The 16,622-nt window shown below is 50.8% G+C and overlaps 2 protein-coding genes across 2 annotated transcripts; one reads left to right on the top strand and one right to left on the bottom strand.

Annotated features, from left to right (window-relative positions):
* Positions 1–4,379: 4,379 nt before the first annotated feature.
* Positions 4,380–8,028, top strand: B0J16DRAFT_257849 (uncharacterized protein; the record flags this gene model as incomplete). Its single annotated transcript, XM_046123158.1, has 3 exons — positions 4,380–4,397; positions 4,681–5,578; positions 5,729–8,028. The coding sequence occupies 3 exons, from the start codon at positions 4,380–4,382 to the stop codon at positions 8,026–8,028; spliced, it is 3,216 nt and encodes a 1,071-aa protein (XP_045989681.1).
* A 1,789-nt stretch (positions 8,029–9,817) lies between these two features.
* B0J16DRAFT_314356 (uncharacterized protein) lies at positions 9,818–16,079 on the bottom strand (the record flags this gene model as incomplete). Its single annotated transcript, XM_046125181.1, has 6 exons — positions 9,818–12,104; positions 12,183–13,374; positions 13,433–15,244; positions 15,289–15,376; positions 15,427–15,985; positions 16,036–16,079. The coding sequence occupies 6 exons, from the start codon at positions 16,077–16,079 to the stop codon at positions 9,818–9,820; spliced, it is 5,982 nt and encodes a 1,993-aa protein (XP_045989680.1).
* Positions 16,080–16,622: the final 543 nt, after the last annotated feature.

Below are 16,622 nucleotides of genomic sequence, written 5' to 3'. Positions count from 1 at the left end.
CTTGATCGAGAGGAGAAGACCGAAAAAAACATTCCGATCCAATACCCATCATGTCCTTGTCTTTTCTCTCCTCTCGTGTTTTGTCAAATCACGCAAGGTCGTTTCATCTAACCCCTCAGTAAATGCGAACCAGGGGCGGGTTGCTACTCCGCTTCAGAGGGGAAGAAGAAGAAGGTCTCTGCAGATCATTGGATATGAGAGAAAGGTGGTGGTGTTGTTTTGTTGTTGTTTATGTTTATTATCTGCGGTTGGTTGCGGTTAATTCATATGCGTGGCAGGCCTCAACTTGTGACGGCCAACTACTGTAGACCTAAGGTTGGATAAACTTAGAGATACGGACCGTAGACTGTATCTGCAAGGGCAATATTTACACACGTGTGTGTAATTTCTGGAAATAAATCAAAGACACTTGTCTCTCTGCTAGCTTCGATCCTAGTCAAGTCACCAAGTGATGCGTTTCTCTTAGCAAGCTGTACGGAATTATGTACTTGGAATAGCTTCCATGTAAACGGAGTGGGGCCGAATTTGAAGCTCCGATCGGTAATCAACAAGAACAAACTCAACTCCATGTGTCTCTTGTCACATATTTGGAGAGACTGTTGACACGCTGCTGTTTACAACTACGGACGCAAACTAGAGAATAAACATCAGCTTTGCAGGCCTCTAAGAACGGCCCGTGTGACGCGGATACCCAACTTGTCAACTCAACTCAACTCAAAAGTTATCCAGACGGGAACCATCATGTCCGTCCTTTAGTCCACGTTATTATGTATGCAATGATGATGAATGATGCAATGGCAAGACTGAAGAACAAAGGCGGAGCAACCATCGAACGTCAAATGAACTCTTTTCCAACTCGGACCCTGCGCCACTTGGTCTTGGTAAAGGTCCCTGAAGTTTCAATGTAGCTATTTTTTCTTTCTTCCTTTGGTTCTCTGATTCTGATTGTGATTCTGACTTGTCTTGTTGCGTCGAGAAAACTAAAACTTGTCGGCGTTGCACATGATAACTAGATGGGCGGGCGCAGACTGTTGATTGTGGCACAAAAAGGCGAGTTGCTGCTCATAGTCGTGGCTAGTTTCGGTCAAGTAACAGATGGATGTTGAAGGCGGAGCACGCCATGACATTGGCATTGGCATTGGCATGGATTACGGGTTCGTCGTCTCCAGTCTAGTCCAACCAGGAAGTGTGGAGTTGATTCGACCAAGCTGAAAGATATCGTAGCCCACAGAGTCTAGAGAGTATCCGTACATTGCGGCAGGTTAATAACATGCATGCCTTTAATGTACTGCAGCAAGGAAATAAAGCAAACTTGTCGCGAATTGGCTAGACAGATGCACGCGGGAAGGCGAACTGCTCCGAAGGATCATGGTGTGTGTATGTATTACTGGCTGGAGTACAGAGTACAGAGTACAGCACATTAGGTAGGTACATATGGACAACATCAAAACAAATGTCAGTCAGACAGATCTCAGGCAGTGCAATACAGATGCAAGATATAAAGTCAATGGGAGCACAACCCTTTTCCTAGTGAAAAAAAAAAAAGGTTGACATTGCTGCTCGAAGCATAACCCGATGCTGCTTACACGTGCTGTCTGCAAGCCTCGCAATTGATGCCGCTTTCAGCAGCTATTATATGCCTCTTTCTCTTCACAATACAGGTACCAGCCAGTCACTTCAAAAATGCCATAAGGGTTTGTTGATATACAGGGTCGCTACCAGGGCCGTCTACGTACAACCCGGAACGGGCCTGCCGTGTGACGACAGGGGCGTTGTAAGATGCAGATGCAGTTGAGGAATTGATCATTATGTCGTATCTCAGGCTGCTCAACACCGGCTCGATGGCGAGATGTGCGTGGGAGTAATCGCAAGGGCAGACAGGCCAGGGCCTTGTGACGGGTGATACCAGTAACCAGGCCAGACAGCAGAAGCGGATAGCCTTTGATGTTGTTATGTGGCAGAGCAAAAGCAAGCTCGGGTTGAGCAAGCAACGGACAGGGCTCCGTGTATTATGTTTCTCGGTCTCTGCGCCTACGGGCAGGGATCTCGTACTGCATTTGCGTCGTCCGCTCCGGGGCCTCTTGATCCCGTTGTGACCCCCGTCGTCATCACCTCCGGGGCCGGGGAAGAAACAAAAGTGCAGGAGGGAGAGTAACTGGTAAGCGAGTTTCGAGTTTCGATTTCGACAATCACGAGCGGTCGATACGATGGGTTTCTTGGTGGAGTTGAACAGACTCCATCAGTCCATAGGGTCTGTCATCCATCAGAGTCTGTCATGATTCTAGCGCCAATTCTCTGCTCACAGATACTGTCTTTTGATGCAAAATAAAGCAGAGTGCCCTATGCAATTGTAACCCCCGGACAAGCCAAGGGAACTTAGGGAAGTCCCCGGTGAAGCAACCCGTCTGGAGATACAAGTACCAGGGTCGCAAGCCACGCCACGATACGGTCGTGTTGCCGCTACGGGTAATAGAGGGAGAGAAAGACAGAGTCAATCACATTGGATTGATTTGTTAGAGAGCAAGGTGAAAAATAATAAGCTTCTGTTCCTTGGAATGGTAAATAACGGGTGGCCAGCCCGCAAGCGCTAGATAATAAGCGTTGCACTGTCCAGGATTCAAAGTTTGTGCTTGAGACGAGATGGATCTCGTGTAGCATCAAAGAGATATTCTAGGACTTGCAGTGGACCACAGTCTGTCTATAGACTCAAAGCTGTAGACTACCTACGCAAGAGTAGAGAGGCTCAGCTTGAATCAATTGTGTCAAGTCAATTTTACTAGATGAGATTGAACGGCCGCTAATTGATGCTAAGAACGACTGTTAAGTGCTAATTCAGCGTCTATGATATCAGTTTCAGGCCATTGCAGCAACTATTGTATGCAAGTCATGTCAAAGTTGGCTGTCCTCCACTCAAAATAGCACGTCTAATCTCTCTTGCTGCTCAGCGCTTGAGACGCGCCCCATTCGAGACCCAATCAATTCCAGGTTTCTCTCCAGTATCTGTACCTGAACTGTCAGGGACAGGATGGATTTACAGTACATGTACAGGTGCCCTGAGGCCCGCAGCGACGCTAAATGTTCAGTGGCTCCATCTGCTAATAAGAGACATCTTGCAGGCGGGGACCTGGACCTGGGTGCCCTGACCTGACCTGACCTGAACCTGGACCTGGGCCTGGTCTTGGCCTCCGCTGTTGTGGTCCATCCCGTCTGGAGTCGCGAGGTGCTTGGTCTTGATATTCATCCCTGCAGAGACGATCCGTTCTCACTCAAATCTCACCTGCAATCTCCAGGTGTAAAGAAAAGCGTACGATTCAAGAGGCCTAGGGACTGTGTCTGTGTTTATTTCAATACCTCTCGGCTTGCTTTTGCTGCGTAATAATTGACATCCATATCTAATTTGACTACTTCGTACCTATTGTTTAGGCTGGCCGCTGTAAGGGGACCCTAGATGATCAAAACACCCGGTAGAAAAGCAAAAGGGGACAACAGAGGAGACATCAAGTAATCGTCAACAACTCTCTTGCATCTTTTGCATTTGATTTTTCTCTTCTTCCTATTTGATAATATTATTCAATTCTTTCTTTCTTGCCTTTCTTTCATCTCCATAGTACCAGCCGTGTTGTTGGTGCTTTGTCCCCACTGGCATTGGCATTGACATCCATTTGGATCCTCCAATTGGTATTGGCATTGGCACCTGGACTGCTACTGCTACCTACTGCACTGCAGGCCGCAACTACCAGCCGAGCTTGGTTTTGGTTTGTTTTCCCCATTGTCGCTTCCGCGACCTGATCACGTCAAATCAATCGGGTCAATCAATCGAACAACAGACCATCTCAGCTGCAGAAGTTCCATTCATTCTTCTTTACAAACTCTTTGCCTTTTCTTCCAGCCTTTTTTCATCCTTCAACCCCCACAGCAAGAGGCACAATCGACCGACTGACGCCGAGGTCCATCGGAGAGAGGGAGAGCTGTTGCTGGCTGCCCTGTGTTTGTTTTGTTTGTCCGGCCGGCCAGAATCAGGTTTCGCCTAGCCTCTCCTCTTCCCGTCTTTGCAATCGTCCCCCGGGACTACTCGTCTCGTCTTCTCTCAAACTCGGGGGGTCCTTTGAAGCGCTTGGCTTTAGGAAAAGCGTGTGGGTTACAACGGTTTCTTCTCCTTGCACGTATCGTATTATCGTCCAGATCTGATTCGATTCGATTGCGATCCCTTCCCATCGTCGCTCGCTCAAAAGTCCATGGCTTGAACCACCATGAGCATCCCCGCCCTTTCGAGTACCGCCATCCTCCACCTCTAAGTTACGTTAGAATGCTTGTCGCTGCCTTCTCTCTATCTCTCTCGTGAGTAGAGCCTGCTGGCTTCCTTTGCCATGGAAGCAACCATGCAGACCGTTCCAAGTGTAAGTTTGTTGCTACTAGTTAGCTTTGTCCTCCCCGCAAATCCAATCCACATCCACAATCACATCAAGGCAACCAAGGATCACCACCACCACACACCCGCCATCACATGGGCTGCTATAGACTTTAACCTATCCCACCCACTTTCTGCCCTATTCTACACTGCTATTAGATCACTTCAAACCCTCTTTCTTGGTGGCTTGACCAACCTCTTTCCTGTTGCAGCAGTACTATACACTTCAGTAAAGTAAAGTAAGCAGTAGTTAACCGTGTTTATCTATTCAGCTTGTTGGAACTGGTACTGCTATCGCCGCTGCGGCCAGTGGTTTGGTGTTCGGCCAACCCACCACTGATCCAAACTCCTTCCCCCATTCGACTCGACGTCCCTCCCATTCCAGACGAGTCTCTGTAGACCGCGACCCAACCGCACAGTCGCCATCGCTTAGCAACTTTGCTTCCTCACGGCCCGCCACGAGCAACACCGCTGCTTCTGTATTCGGCGCCTCGCACCATCACACTCTCCCGCGCCCAGTTACCGCCTCGAGGCCACCCCTCTCTCGTTATCAGCGACCGCCTATGCCCCAGACGCAGTCAACTCCCCCACAGCTTAACAGTAGACAGTCGTCACTTGTGAGGCACTCCGACTCCCCAGCCATTATCCCAGAGTCTCGAGACTCCATCTCCTCCAATGGATCTTGGATAAGGCGCTTCTCTGTTCGCCCGTTGTCTCGTCACGAAAGCACAAGGTCGAGTGGCGGTCCCGACGCACCTTCTGTCTTCTCCCACGGCTCAGCCGCCCCGATATTGCGCGGTTCCCCTGCAACAACTCTTCCTCCAAACAAGCTCGTCAAACGATCTACGTCAAACGCCATCGACCCTGACCCTCTACCACGACGACGACGTGCGAAATCTCACCTACAATATCTGCCCACTCTTCGCCGACCTGCTACCAGTCACCAGAGGTCCGCGACTCTTCAGCAATTTCGACCGGACTCTCCTGCGGTGTTCACACCAATAGATTCACACAACGTTTCGTTCGACGACCAGGCACGACCCCACGAGTTCCTCGCCCAGTCTCCAATTGAACCCCCCACCAGATCGACGTCTTTAAGAAGTGGATGGAAATCGTACTTCCATTCCAAAAGGCTTAGCATCAGCGGACGCACAGGCTCGAGTAGGTTAGGTGAGTTGAGTCCACATGCTCGAGCCGTCTCTTCAAAGCGCATTTACACCGACAACAACGAGCGCGGCAGAGTTCATTTGGTGAAACCAAGAATGGTTTCTGCGGCACCAGCCCCTGGAGGTCTACTACCTGCTGCTCAAATTCAACCAGATGTACTTCCTCATCAGACTGCTGAGAAAGAGCCAAACCAATCTCGCGACACCTCCCCTTCTAGAACACCTCGGAAATCGGATTCGATGCCATTCGCATCTGCAGGAACGTGGGCGGTAAGAACGACAGGGAGTATGCGGCGTTCCAAACCTAGCGCTGAATCCAAGAGCGGGAATAAGCGACGTGTGTCGGAACCGCTAGCTGGTGCGCAGGCTGGCGCTGTTCCTCGAACCAATCCGGCCTTTGAATCGACCCTCCCCGCAACATCATCAATATCGGACCGGCAGGGATTGTCGTTTGGTTCAGCTGCCAACATGCAGTTGAAAAGTCGTAAAAGAAACTCTTCATCGCCGGTCCCCCCACCTCCTAGACTTACGAACTTTCATATGGATGCGTCACGGTTAGGATATTCTACTGGGGCTCCCACCCATCAATATCGACCCAACCAGCCCTCCGGAAGTTCTACCAGCTCCACAGCGATGTCACAACTTCGGGCACCGCATCACGACAGGGCTTCCACTATGGAGAGCTCTGAGGGTGACACCCGAGACTGTACGTCGGTGGACGATGATGACACTGATTTCAAAAGTGATTGCATATTTGATTCGTTGCGCTCCGGCCGTGCTCGTGCTGTCGAGACCCCGTTGGAGTCCATGTACGACGAGTCACCGCCAAGCACCGCCGGCAATGGTACAAAGACGAAGCGTTTGTCTATTCATGAGATGCTTGGTCGAACTTGGGATGAGGATGATAAGATCATGGAGGAGGACGAGAATGCATCCACCCCTGTCCGCACCCTGGATCGATCTGACGCATCGCCGCATTTCAGACTAGAATCGAGATTTAACTCGTCACCTTATGATATCTCAACCTCTCCGACTAAGGAGTACAGCAGGCTGTCCTTTGAGGACGAGTTCGACGATGATTGGGCCAGGGATGACGAGTTCCAATGTAACCCCTTATCGCCTCCCTCCAAAGGGAGCTCACTGAATTCCAGGGGTATCAACCCTAATGTTCGCCTCGCCCTCGCCAATATCAGTGGTAATGGCGTTGCGGATACAAACGGCCACGATGCCCATAATGATCGCCCGCTCAGCTCACTCTTCGACTGGAGTGAACCTCCAACCCACGACAAATCCGAAACTGGACGATTACCACGGCCAATGACTTCGTACGCTAAGCAGATGGACCTTAGAGGCGGCCGTTCTGCTAATCGCAGATGCCCGGCCCCAGCTCATATACGTAGTCAGAGCGTTCCGGTCGTTCACGACCCTCCTGAGACTTCTAAACCTACTGGTGCCAAGTATGGCACCTGGGGAATGGCGACCAAGCCCGTCAGCGAGGATTGGGACGATGATTTCGAATTTGGTGGCAGTGGTGTCGAGAACAACGACAAGGATGACAAGCTATTCGCAGTACCCGAATCGATTCGTGCAACACAACCCAGCGTCAAGGCACATTCAGGGCACATTCGGGAATTCTCTCTTCTTGTTAACGACCTGAAGCGCCTCTGTCGTCACGCCCGGGATATGGATATGCTGGAAGGATCACAGAAACATCTATGGAAAGAAGCCGATGGTATCATTGCTCTTGCATCACCTGATGAAGAGTCGTTGGACGAGGACAATGACGACCAGAAGTCTACATCATCTATCAACTTTGATGCTTTCGACATTGACGAACGATTTGGGGATGATGGTTTCGATGCCCACTCCATGAACCGTCTTGATGCCGCCTTTGATGGTCACGAACCTCCCATGTCTAAGACGACGGTGGTTCGAGAACGACACTCTCCGCGCCGACGGTCTGTCTTCTCTCCAGAAGATGATATCTTTGGAAACTGGCCCATATCAGACACACCACCATCGAACCGGCCTAGTCGTCCTAGAACACCCGAGAACAAGCACAACAAGGCCCATGATGTATCAGGAGTAGTTCGCTCTGTTATCGGGGCGATGCAACATCGTGCCCCTGAACAAGTGCCGGATAAGGGCAAGGTCCATTTCGACACCAACAGCCTCAAAGCTCTTGTTAAGAGAGCCGGTGACTTGCGGGATACACTATCTGACATCATTCGGCAAGCCGACCAAATCACAGAGAGCCCTATGCGTACACCACGAAATACACGACAACAGGACTCAAGTCCAGCTTTCACTCGTGTATTTGATGATCCCGGCTCAAGTCCTCCCAGAAGAGCGGCACGAAGCCGTGGAAACAACTCACTAATAGAAGCTGCATCCTCCGAAAACTCACCGTCTTCTGGCCTACCACAAAGGATGCAGATGATGACTGTCAACTGATGAACCTGTACTCAGGTGCTCTGCTTTGGCTGAGCGTGTATAAAATAATAATGTGGAATTCTATTTGCATAGCGATGGTGTTGGAGACCTAGGGCTACCTGATTACGCCCAGGCAGGAGTTCATTTCACGAATCAACTGCCATAGGCCTCGACACGAGCTCCTCCGACTTACTCGATCCACCAGAATACTTGATCCCTTTGCATATACTTGAGGATCAAGAACACAACTGCCGATGGACCACGATGCCTACAGCGAGCTCAGGCTTTGAGCCCAGTAGGATATTGCGAGAGTCGGAGTGCATCTGTTACGCCCCCGAGCAACGCTCTTAATGACTCTTTACAAGTAACATGGTAGACGGAACACGAAGCGCTGCATCGGCGACGCCGGTACTCGTTCGCGCGAGTATAGCTTGCGAGAGGCTGTCAGTGTTATTGACGAATTTTCTTGCGTTGTCCCCTTTGTTATTACGAGGAAACGTAATGTTTTTCGTTTATTTTATTTTATTTTTCTTTGTTCTTTTTCTTTTGTTCTACTGTCGCGGCCTCGACGCCCACTCTAATGCTTTGACGACCACTCAAGGAAAAAGGAGAAAATAAGTAGAGGCGATGTCAGAACAATCTTTGAACTCGAGAGGATTCATGTCTCTTCCCTCGATGTCACAGACAGATCATTTACTACCAACAAGAAGTTGTCTTTGCGAGGTGGAAATACCAAGCTGGACATACACCAATCAACAGTAACGAGGAAGATAAGCAGAAGAGGATCAGGCAAAGGGAGGCCAAGTGGTGGTTGTTTGGGATACATACAGGTTCGGATAGGGAAAAAAAGGGCATAGCGAGAAAAGGAGAGAAGAGCGAGTAAAGGTGTTGTGTGTGCTTTTTTGTTGAAGACGTTGCATCGAGGAAGGCGTATATTTGCAGCCTCAGGTCTGTTCTTGTTATGATGCATCCATGGATAGAAATTATAACGGTCATGATGATTCACTACCTACTTCCTCGTCCCAAATCCGGTGATTGGCTGTTTTGCTTGATCTGTTGTACTTGGCCTTGTCCAATCTAAAAATGTGAAATCGGCGACTTGCATATGTTGGCAACTTAAGGACTATCATAACTAACAATAACTTAACACAGTCAGCTGTAATCGCTTTGGAAAACATATCGTAATCAATTATTAATGGAAAGCTTATCATGGTTCTCTATCCAACAGTACTCTTCGGTCCTTAGCTGAGATTTTTCGTTAGGATATATTCAGCCTGATTACATATTGTTCTACATATCGCCTGATCTGAACATGGTACGACAAAGGTTTGGTGTATATCAATTTATTCAAGAGTTACATTTACTTCAAGTATGTGCACGATGGGAGTTTGGCTTGTATGATTCAAATCAATTTATCATTCGAGATCGAATGGTTCAGCTACTTTCTTCAAGCACAGGTTGACTGTGCCGTGTTGTTTGCTAATCATACATCAGGCGTGAGCAAGAAATGCTATGCACGCAAAGAGACAAAGGGGATGATGCCTGCTGCGATGGGTAAATATGACCCCGTATCGCGCTCCAACGCCGGTAAAAATCCAAGTAAAGCAACGCTTGCAATCCGTTTCAATCCAACTACCATGCTACTGCAGGTTGAAGAAGTAACACCATTCGCTTTAATGTTTGTGGTTTCGCAAAATCATGTCCGAAAAATCTGGTGATCGTAACGTCATGTCATACAACCAAAACCCGCAACCCCGCGGGGTTGTCCGTCGTTCCTGTTGCTCGCCAATGCAAATGCAGGGGTCCGTGATTACCACAGCTGCACGAATGACAGTCCCTTTCGGAGGGACTTGTCCATCCAGGATCCGTTCTCCTTGACTCCAGGAGATTGAGGGCGAGCCCAGAGCCCCTGTGCACTGAAGTCACGGGGTGTCTCGCTTGCGCCAGGGAGGAAAGCAGATGAGGAAGAGCCAGGGTACATAGGCATCGGGGGGCGGGCCTTTTGGGTGCGACCACGCTGAGAAGTACCAGACTCGGAATGCAGCTTGTCGAATTCGCTCTGTGTAGGAGTCAACTCGAGGAAGCGGTTGTTCATGGGCTTCCACAGGTCAACAGAGGCGATAACAGGCTCGTCTGTATCGAGGTCAGGCTTGGACCAGAGCTGGTACGAGTCTTCGGTGTCGATGTCCATGGTCTTGCCAGATCCCAGTCTGATGGCCTCGTCAAGGGCAGTGAGCCACTCTTCGGGAGTAGCGGCGGGGCGCGACCTCTCGGATTTCATTGAAGAAGTTCTGGTAAGGGCAGGTACAGACATGATGGATTCGTTATCAGAGTAAGATGCAACCGAAGTTGCTCTCGGCCTGACTGTGGAGACAGCAAGCCAGTTGACTTCGCTAACATCCTTGCGAGATGCGTGCACAGACCAGAGGCTATCTGAGGTGAGCTTCGGCAGAGATTCCTGCGAGATGCGCTGCTTGGGCCGTGTGTCGAGAGCTGCGGGGCTTGCGGAGGTAGTGCGGTAGGTGTTGCGGCGGTGATTCAGGCTGAATAGACCCTCCAGGACCAACGAATCAATTTCGCTCTGCAACTTAATGGCAGCAGCGTTGGCCTTGGAGTCCCAGAGTGGTGCCATGTTCCAGAGATGAGCAAATCCAAAGTCGGGGAATGCTTCAAGAGGCCTTCGGGGCGAGCGCTCCATTCCCTGGGCAGCAGGCGCCAACTTGGTTGTCCTGTAGTTGGTGCGGCGGTGGCTGAGGCTGAAGAGACCAACGGGCTCTTCGTCTTCGACGATAGCGGGAAGGGGCTCCCACAAACCAAAATTGATGGCTTCGGACTCCTTATCGCTAGGAGTGGATGGTTCGGAGCCGCTCACCGAAGTTGCGGAGCTTGATCCGCTCCAGAGACCGTTCTCGGATTGGGTTTCGGAAATAACGGGTTTGGCGGGGGCCCATAGAGAAGTGCTGTAAACAGTTGCGGGCTCGGCCTCTCTAGGCTTTACTCGGCTGGCGTCGTCTTGAACGATAAGATAAGTTGCCCAGGTCTCTGCATCGGGCTGAGGAAGACCGTAGGAAATCTTTGTGTTGATGGGCGAGTGAGTCCACATGCCGGGCAGAGGTTGCTTTGTTCCCCAAAGTCCGAAATTGTTGAGCTCAGCCTTCTTAGCTGGTGCAGTCCAGAGGGAGTTGCTCTTGATAGAAGGCATATCGGCCTTGGCAGGTACGAGGCGCGCGGCCTCACCAGTGGGCAGGTAAGAGTTCCAAATTGCGCTGTCGGGTTGAGGAAGTCCGTGGTTGGGACGAGTGACTTGAGTGCTGGGAGTCCACAGAGCCATGGAAGATTTGGGAGTAGCGGTTGTTGTTTGCTGAATGGATGAAAACTGAGATTGAGAGGGAGAAGAAGTGGAAGACGAAGGCTCAGGATATTCCAAGTTAATAACCAGAGTTTGTTGTCGGCCTGTCGGGGTCTCGGATTTGTATACGACGAGCGGATTTAGTGGGAGCGGGCTCGGAGAGACACTGACGGTGTCGCTGGCACTGCCATGGCCGCGGACTGGCTTAGAAATTGGAATGGAACCCTCCAGGAAGCGGAACAGAAGCACAGGCGCTGGCGGGTGCCCTGCGCTTGGAGCGCCACGGGACTTGGAGTCCCTGTCAGTGCAGGGCTCTTCATCCGCATGAGGGGAATTGACGTCTGTGATTGGTGCGCGAGGTGACGCTTGGTCCACTTCCATCAATAAGCAGCGAGCCATCTGCGGCACGGGCATGCTTATTGATGCAATCTGCTGCGGCTGCCGACGGTCTGGGACCCTGATTCGAGTTTTTTCTTCCCGGAGATCAAAATCCGTAGGCGTCATTGTCGGTGTTGTAGTGGGGGTAACTGCGCTAGCATCGGCTTTTGTACTGTAATCTCCAGTTTGTTCAATGTCGTGCTCGACTTGTGTGCGGAGACTTGTCCGTTGATTGGCTTTGTCATCGCTCACATCGCCGCTGCTGTACATCTCTTCACACCCACTTGTTACTGGCTCATGCTCCAAAATCTGGAAATGTTTCATGAACATGGGCTCTTCCTCTTCCTCTGATCCTGAGTCCTGGTCGTCACTGTAGATAATACAATCAGTTTTGTTCTCTGAATGAACAAAAGAAAAAAAGAAAAAAAAATACTAGTCTTTCACTTACTCATACTCAGATTCTGATCGAGACTCCATCTCGTCCTCGTGAGATGCCAGCATTTTTCCTGGTGGGGCATCCTGGAGCCATTTATCCGTTGACTGGGCCACAGGCATATGCTCGACGCGCTCGAACATGTCGTCGTCGTCGCTGTCGTACGTTTCACTCGAATCGTAGTAGTCACTATACTCCCCATCATCTTGCTCGTAGTCGTCCATGTCAAAGTCCGAGACGTTGCTCTGCATGCTCATTCCGCTCGCACCCCTCTCCACAGCACCAGCCTGGAAGATCATGTCAGACACGCTCATCGATGCCAATGGCCAAGCTGTCACTGTCGCACTATCTGACCGATCGCCCCATGGGAACTGGAAGATCCCAAGTGTACCGCGCCTATCAGGAAGCGGCTTGGGGCTCTCCAGGATATCTGGCAACAATGTGACACGCCTGATCCGCCGAGGAGGATGGCGGGGTGGTTTGGCCTGCTGCTGGACTTGGGTTTCCACCACTTGGGTTTCAACCTGAGATGCTGACTGCCACAGTCCATTTTCTGAAGTTGCTGGCGTGGATCCAGGCTTCTCCCACAGCCTTGAACTTTCAATTACGAGAGGCTTCAGATCCTTCCTCACAGGGCCACGTTTCGATGCTCCAGGTATCTCCTCTGCCAGGATTTCCCTCACAGGCCTGGAAGCCGGGGTCCAGAGTAACAACGTAGTGGTGCTAGTAACCACCTCCACGGAAGCTGTGGGGCACCACAGGTGCGTGGCCGCCTTGGCAGGAGTGCTTTGGGTCTGGCCAATCAAAGCATCAAGATCCTCGTCGTATTCGCTCTCCTCATCAGTATCAGGAGGGGTTGGTGTTCCCAATGGGGCTGTAAACCTGGGGTAACCAGAGTTGGGCACGAGCTTTGCGTTGGCTTTCAGGTCGGTCTGAGGAAACAGGGCGGCGACAAGATCGTAGTCCGCCTCTAATTGATGGCGCTGGGTGAGCCGTGACCCATTAATGATTGACTGGCGCGCACTTCCATATCGCGAATCTCGGCTAGGCGGTGATCCCACTGTAGAGAGCGAATCACGGACAAGCATTGTGTGGCGGATCGTCTGCCATTGGTGTTCCTGCTGAGTTAATTCCATTTCCAGATTTGTCAAGAGCGCCAGCCTGTCATTATCCGTTATCTGATAAGATGCGTGCGGAGAAACAGAATCTTATTTATCACTGTTAGCATTGCTCAATCACAGCCAATCAATTCCGATTTCACTTACCATTTTGAGTAACTTCCACCATACTGTCGTCGGATTCCACAGGCGATGGCTCAACGTAAACATTGTCGGGTCGGCGGATAACAAGTGGTGCTGGGGGCACACTCCGACGTGGTCGCGTTGAGTATCCCCTTGCTGAAAATGTTGGACGGACACCCGCGGCACCTCGCAACTCCGATCCAAGTCCGACGTTAGCATTGGCGGTTGGCTTGTGCGCAGCCAGGGATACCTGGCGGCTCTCCTCTCTCAGCGGCAATGGGGCATCCGCAACGCCGAGTCCGCTCCGCTGTTGACTTTTGGGTGTAACCGTTACTGTCAAGGCCCGTTGCAGGTGGACTTGCATTGCAGGCGACCGAATATCAGCCATGTCCATCGCCGCATCGTCATCTCGGACCGTGGAGGGAGTGAGCGCACTCAGGTCCTCAATTGGTAGAATAGGCGATGACCGTCGTCCGTACTTGGTTTCTTGCTCATCTTGCCAAGACGAATCTGTTGCTGATCCTGGCTCTCCAGGCAGATTAATGATCGTAGTCGGAAATTGAGTAGATGTCTTGGCTGAGATAGGGCTTTCTGGCGCCCTCAAGAATGTTGCGGACGCCTCACTTTGGTCGACGTTTGGTTTGGCTTCGTTGAGCTTGGGCATTGGGGGCAATGGCTCAAGGTCAGCTGTCAATATCGGGAGCTGGCCCATCGACCGTGATCGTCGGCGCGTGCTGCGGTGACTTGTCTCAGTTTGAGTTGGCACATTAGCGGCCAGGACACTAGCCAATTCGTTCAGTCGAGATAGATCATAGTCGATGGCTGCCGGGGTATCCAGTGGCTGCTTGGAAAGAACGGCACCACATGATACCGATCGCTTGTGGTGCTGGAGATTTTCAGCAGGGAAAAGGGCACGGTGAATGTTGGACTTTCTAGGAATAGGTCGCGGCCTGTGAACAACAGAAATTGTTCGTGCAGAATCCTCTCTCTTGCTCAGGATCTCACTAGCGTTGCTCCTGGGTATAGCGGCCAACGGTGCGGACTTCGGAGGCTGGTGCTTTATTGGATGATGCGGGTGCAACGATTGTGCTTTGACAGGCAAGGAGAAGTTGACAATGGTCTCTTCCGTGGACTTGATGGGCGTTTGTGCTTGAGCTGTCTTCGGAGTCAAGGCGGAACGAGGGGAACGTGGGAAGAGAGACAAGGCCGGCGATGGCAAGAGTCGAGGAGATTGGCGAGGTGATCGTCGACGAACTCCCTCCATTCCAGGTGACAAGAAAGCGGAGGTGGTGGCTGCAAGTTCTGGCTCTGGTGATGGTTTTGCTGTTCCATCCAAGTCCTTGGGTCGAACGATCTGAGTGTTTCCATTGTCAAACGTTTTCCCAGATTCTACGACATTGGTCGTTTCCACTTCTGGGGTCATTTCGTCCCAAGTCGGTCCAGAATCCCATCTGTTCATCATCGTCTGCTCAGTGATCGCTTGGTGGACCTCGATTGATTCTGTTGAAGCCGGGACTGTCTGGCTCTTGGGCAGGGGGAACAGTTGACCCAGTACTGGAACACCACCCATTCCAAGATTTGCTTGTCCGGCAGCAGGCATCGCAATCGTCGGTAGTCGTTCGGATTCTGATGCGATTGGCAAGGGCTTAGACATTCCCGTGAAGTCGCCTCTTGTTGTCGTCGCCATGTCATCTTGGTAGTTGAAACCGCGGGTGTCGGTTGTGGACATGTATCGAGGGTCGAAGTTTCGCGAAGCATCAAAGTCGGGTACGTCTGTCGACTGCACGGATTTGTTGTCGTTGGGAAACAGCAGATGTTGGAAAAAAGTGAGAAGGCCTACAGAGTCAGCTTAGTTTGTCGACACATGTGTATAAGCATACCAATCAAGATCAAAAGACCGATCGCAGGCACAGTTGTGCGTGCAACTATAGGCATCGGTCCAATACTCAGCATCAGAGGAGCACTAGCCTAGGTACAGTTAGATATAAAATGCTCATCCTGCTTTAACTTGGACTTACTCCTGTCCAGATGATGTAGCCCAATACAATAAGTGCGACCGCACGGGACTGGGTGGAAGTGATGGCACCTTTTTGGCTGTCGGAGTTGGCTCCACGAGAGATGACTCTCATCAGGAGGAAGGCCATGAAAGCAGTGTCTGTGACAGAGACGGTGATTCCAACCGGCAGAACCACAGTCATTGTCACGCAGACAGTCTCGACCTGTGGGCGTTGAAAGCCAACAAAGATACCACCGAGGATAAGACGAAGGACGACGAATCCTTGCATGACTCCCACCTCAGTAAGAGAAACAAGGCTGAGCGTGCTGAAAATCCATATTAAACTCTGCTGCATGCATACTCGAGCAAACTGGTCAAATGTCGATGCAAAGACGATCATAACCTGACAGCCCGAAGCAGAATCGGTATTAAGTAAGAAGGCACCAAATTGTATTTGGGCCCAAAGGGTTGAAGAAATAAGGAAAGCGATGAGGGCCAGCCTCGGTGCATCTCGGATGATCTTGGAAGCACGTTTGCTGACCAGAAAGATAGCAGCGGTACCAGCGTGTGCGACCAATCCGCTGTCATTGTGTTAACGTGTATGTTCTTCGTGATGAGGTGGGTGACTTACAAGGTAAAGGCCGCGATCAAGGCCTGACGGTTAGAGTCCGTCATGAAGAGAACATTAGTATTAAAGCGAGTGTATAGAAAAGGAGACGAGACTAGGTGAGGAAAATGAAGGAATGGCAAAGGAAAGAAAATAAAAACGAATGTGCTCTTGGATCAACCAAGACACCAAATCTGCAAATACTTTGGGTAGTATGTGAGATTAGAGAAGAGAATAGAGGCGAAAAGAGGAAAAGGAAAGATGGAATAGAAAGCGATGCAACAACGGGGAAAGTCACCAAAGTCTTTGACAGACGGACATGGCCACTTTGACAGACAGAGTTGCACTTGCAACGGAGATCCAGTTTCAGACGATAGGTAAAGTACCTAGGTAGTCTTGGGTCAAACTGGCTTTGTTCGAGCCGACTCGCGTATGCGTTTGTTCTGTGGCGCGAAACGCATCATGATTGGACGGAATTAAGAATATCGTGATGTTTCGTCGAGATCCGACGTAGCATATCTGGATATGAAACTCGATATGTCGGAGACGGAGGCTCTTACGGCTAGACTGAGACGAGATGACCAGGCTGGGTGGGCGCTTGATACAAGACG

This window comes from Fusarium flagelliforme, assembly GCF_020744385.1.
Source record: "Fusarium flagelliforme strain FIESC 12 MPI-CAGE-AA-0113 chromosome Unknown B0J16scaffold_1, whole genome shotgun sequence".
NCBI classification, from domain to species: domain Eukaryota; kingdom Fungi; phylum Ascomycota; class Sordariomycetes; order Hypocreales; family Nectriaceae; genus Fusarium; species Fusarium flagelliforme.
This window is presented reverse-complemented; position numbering and strand designations above follow the sequence as displayed.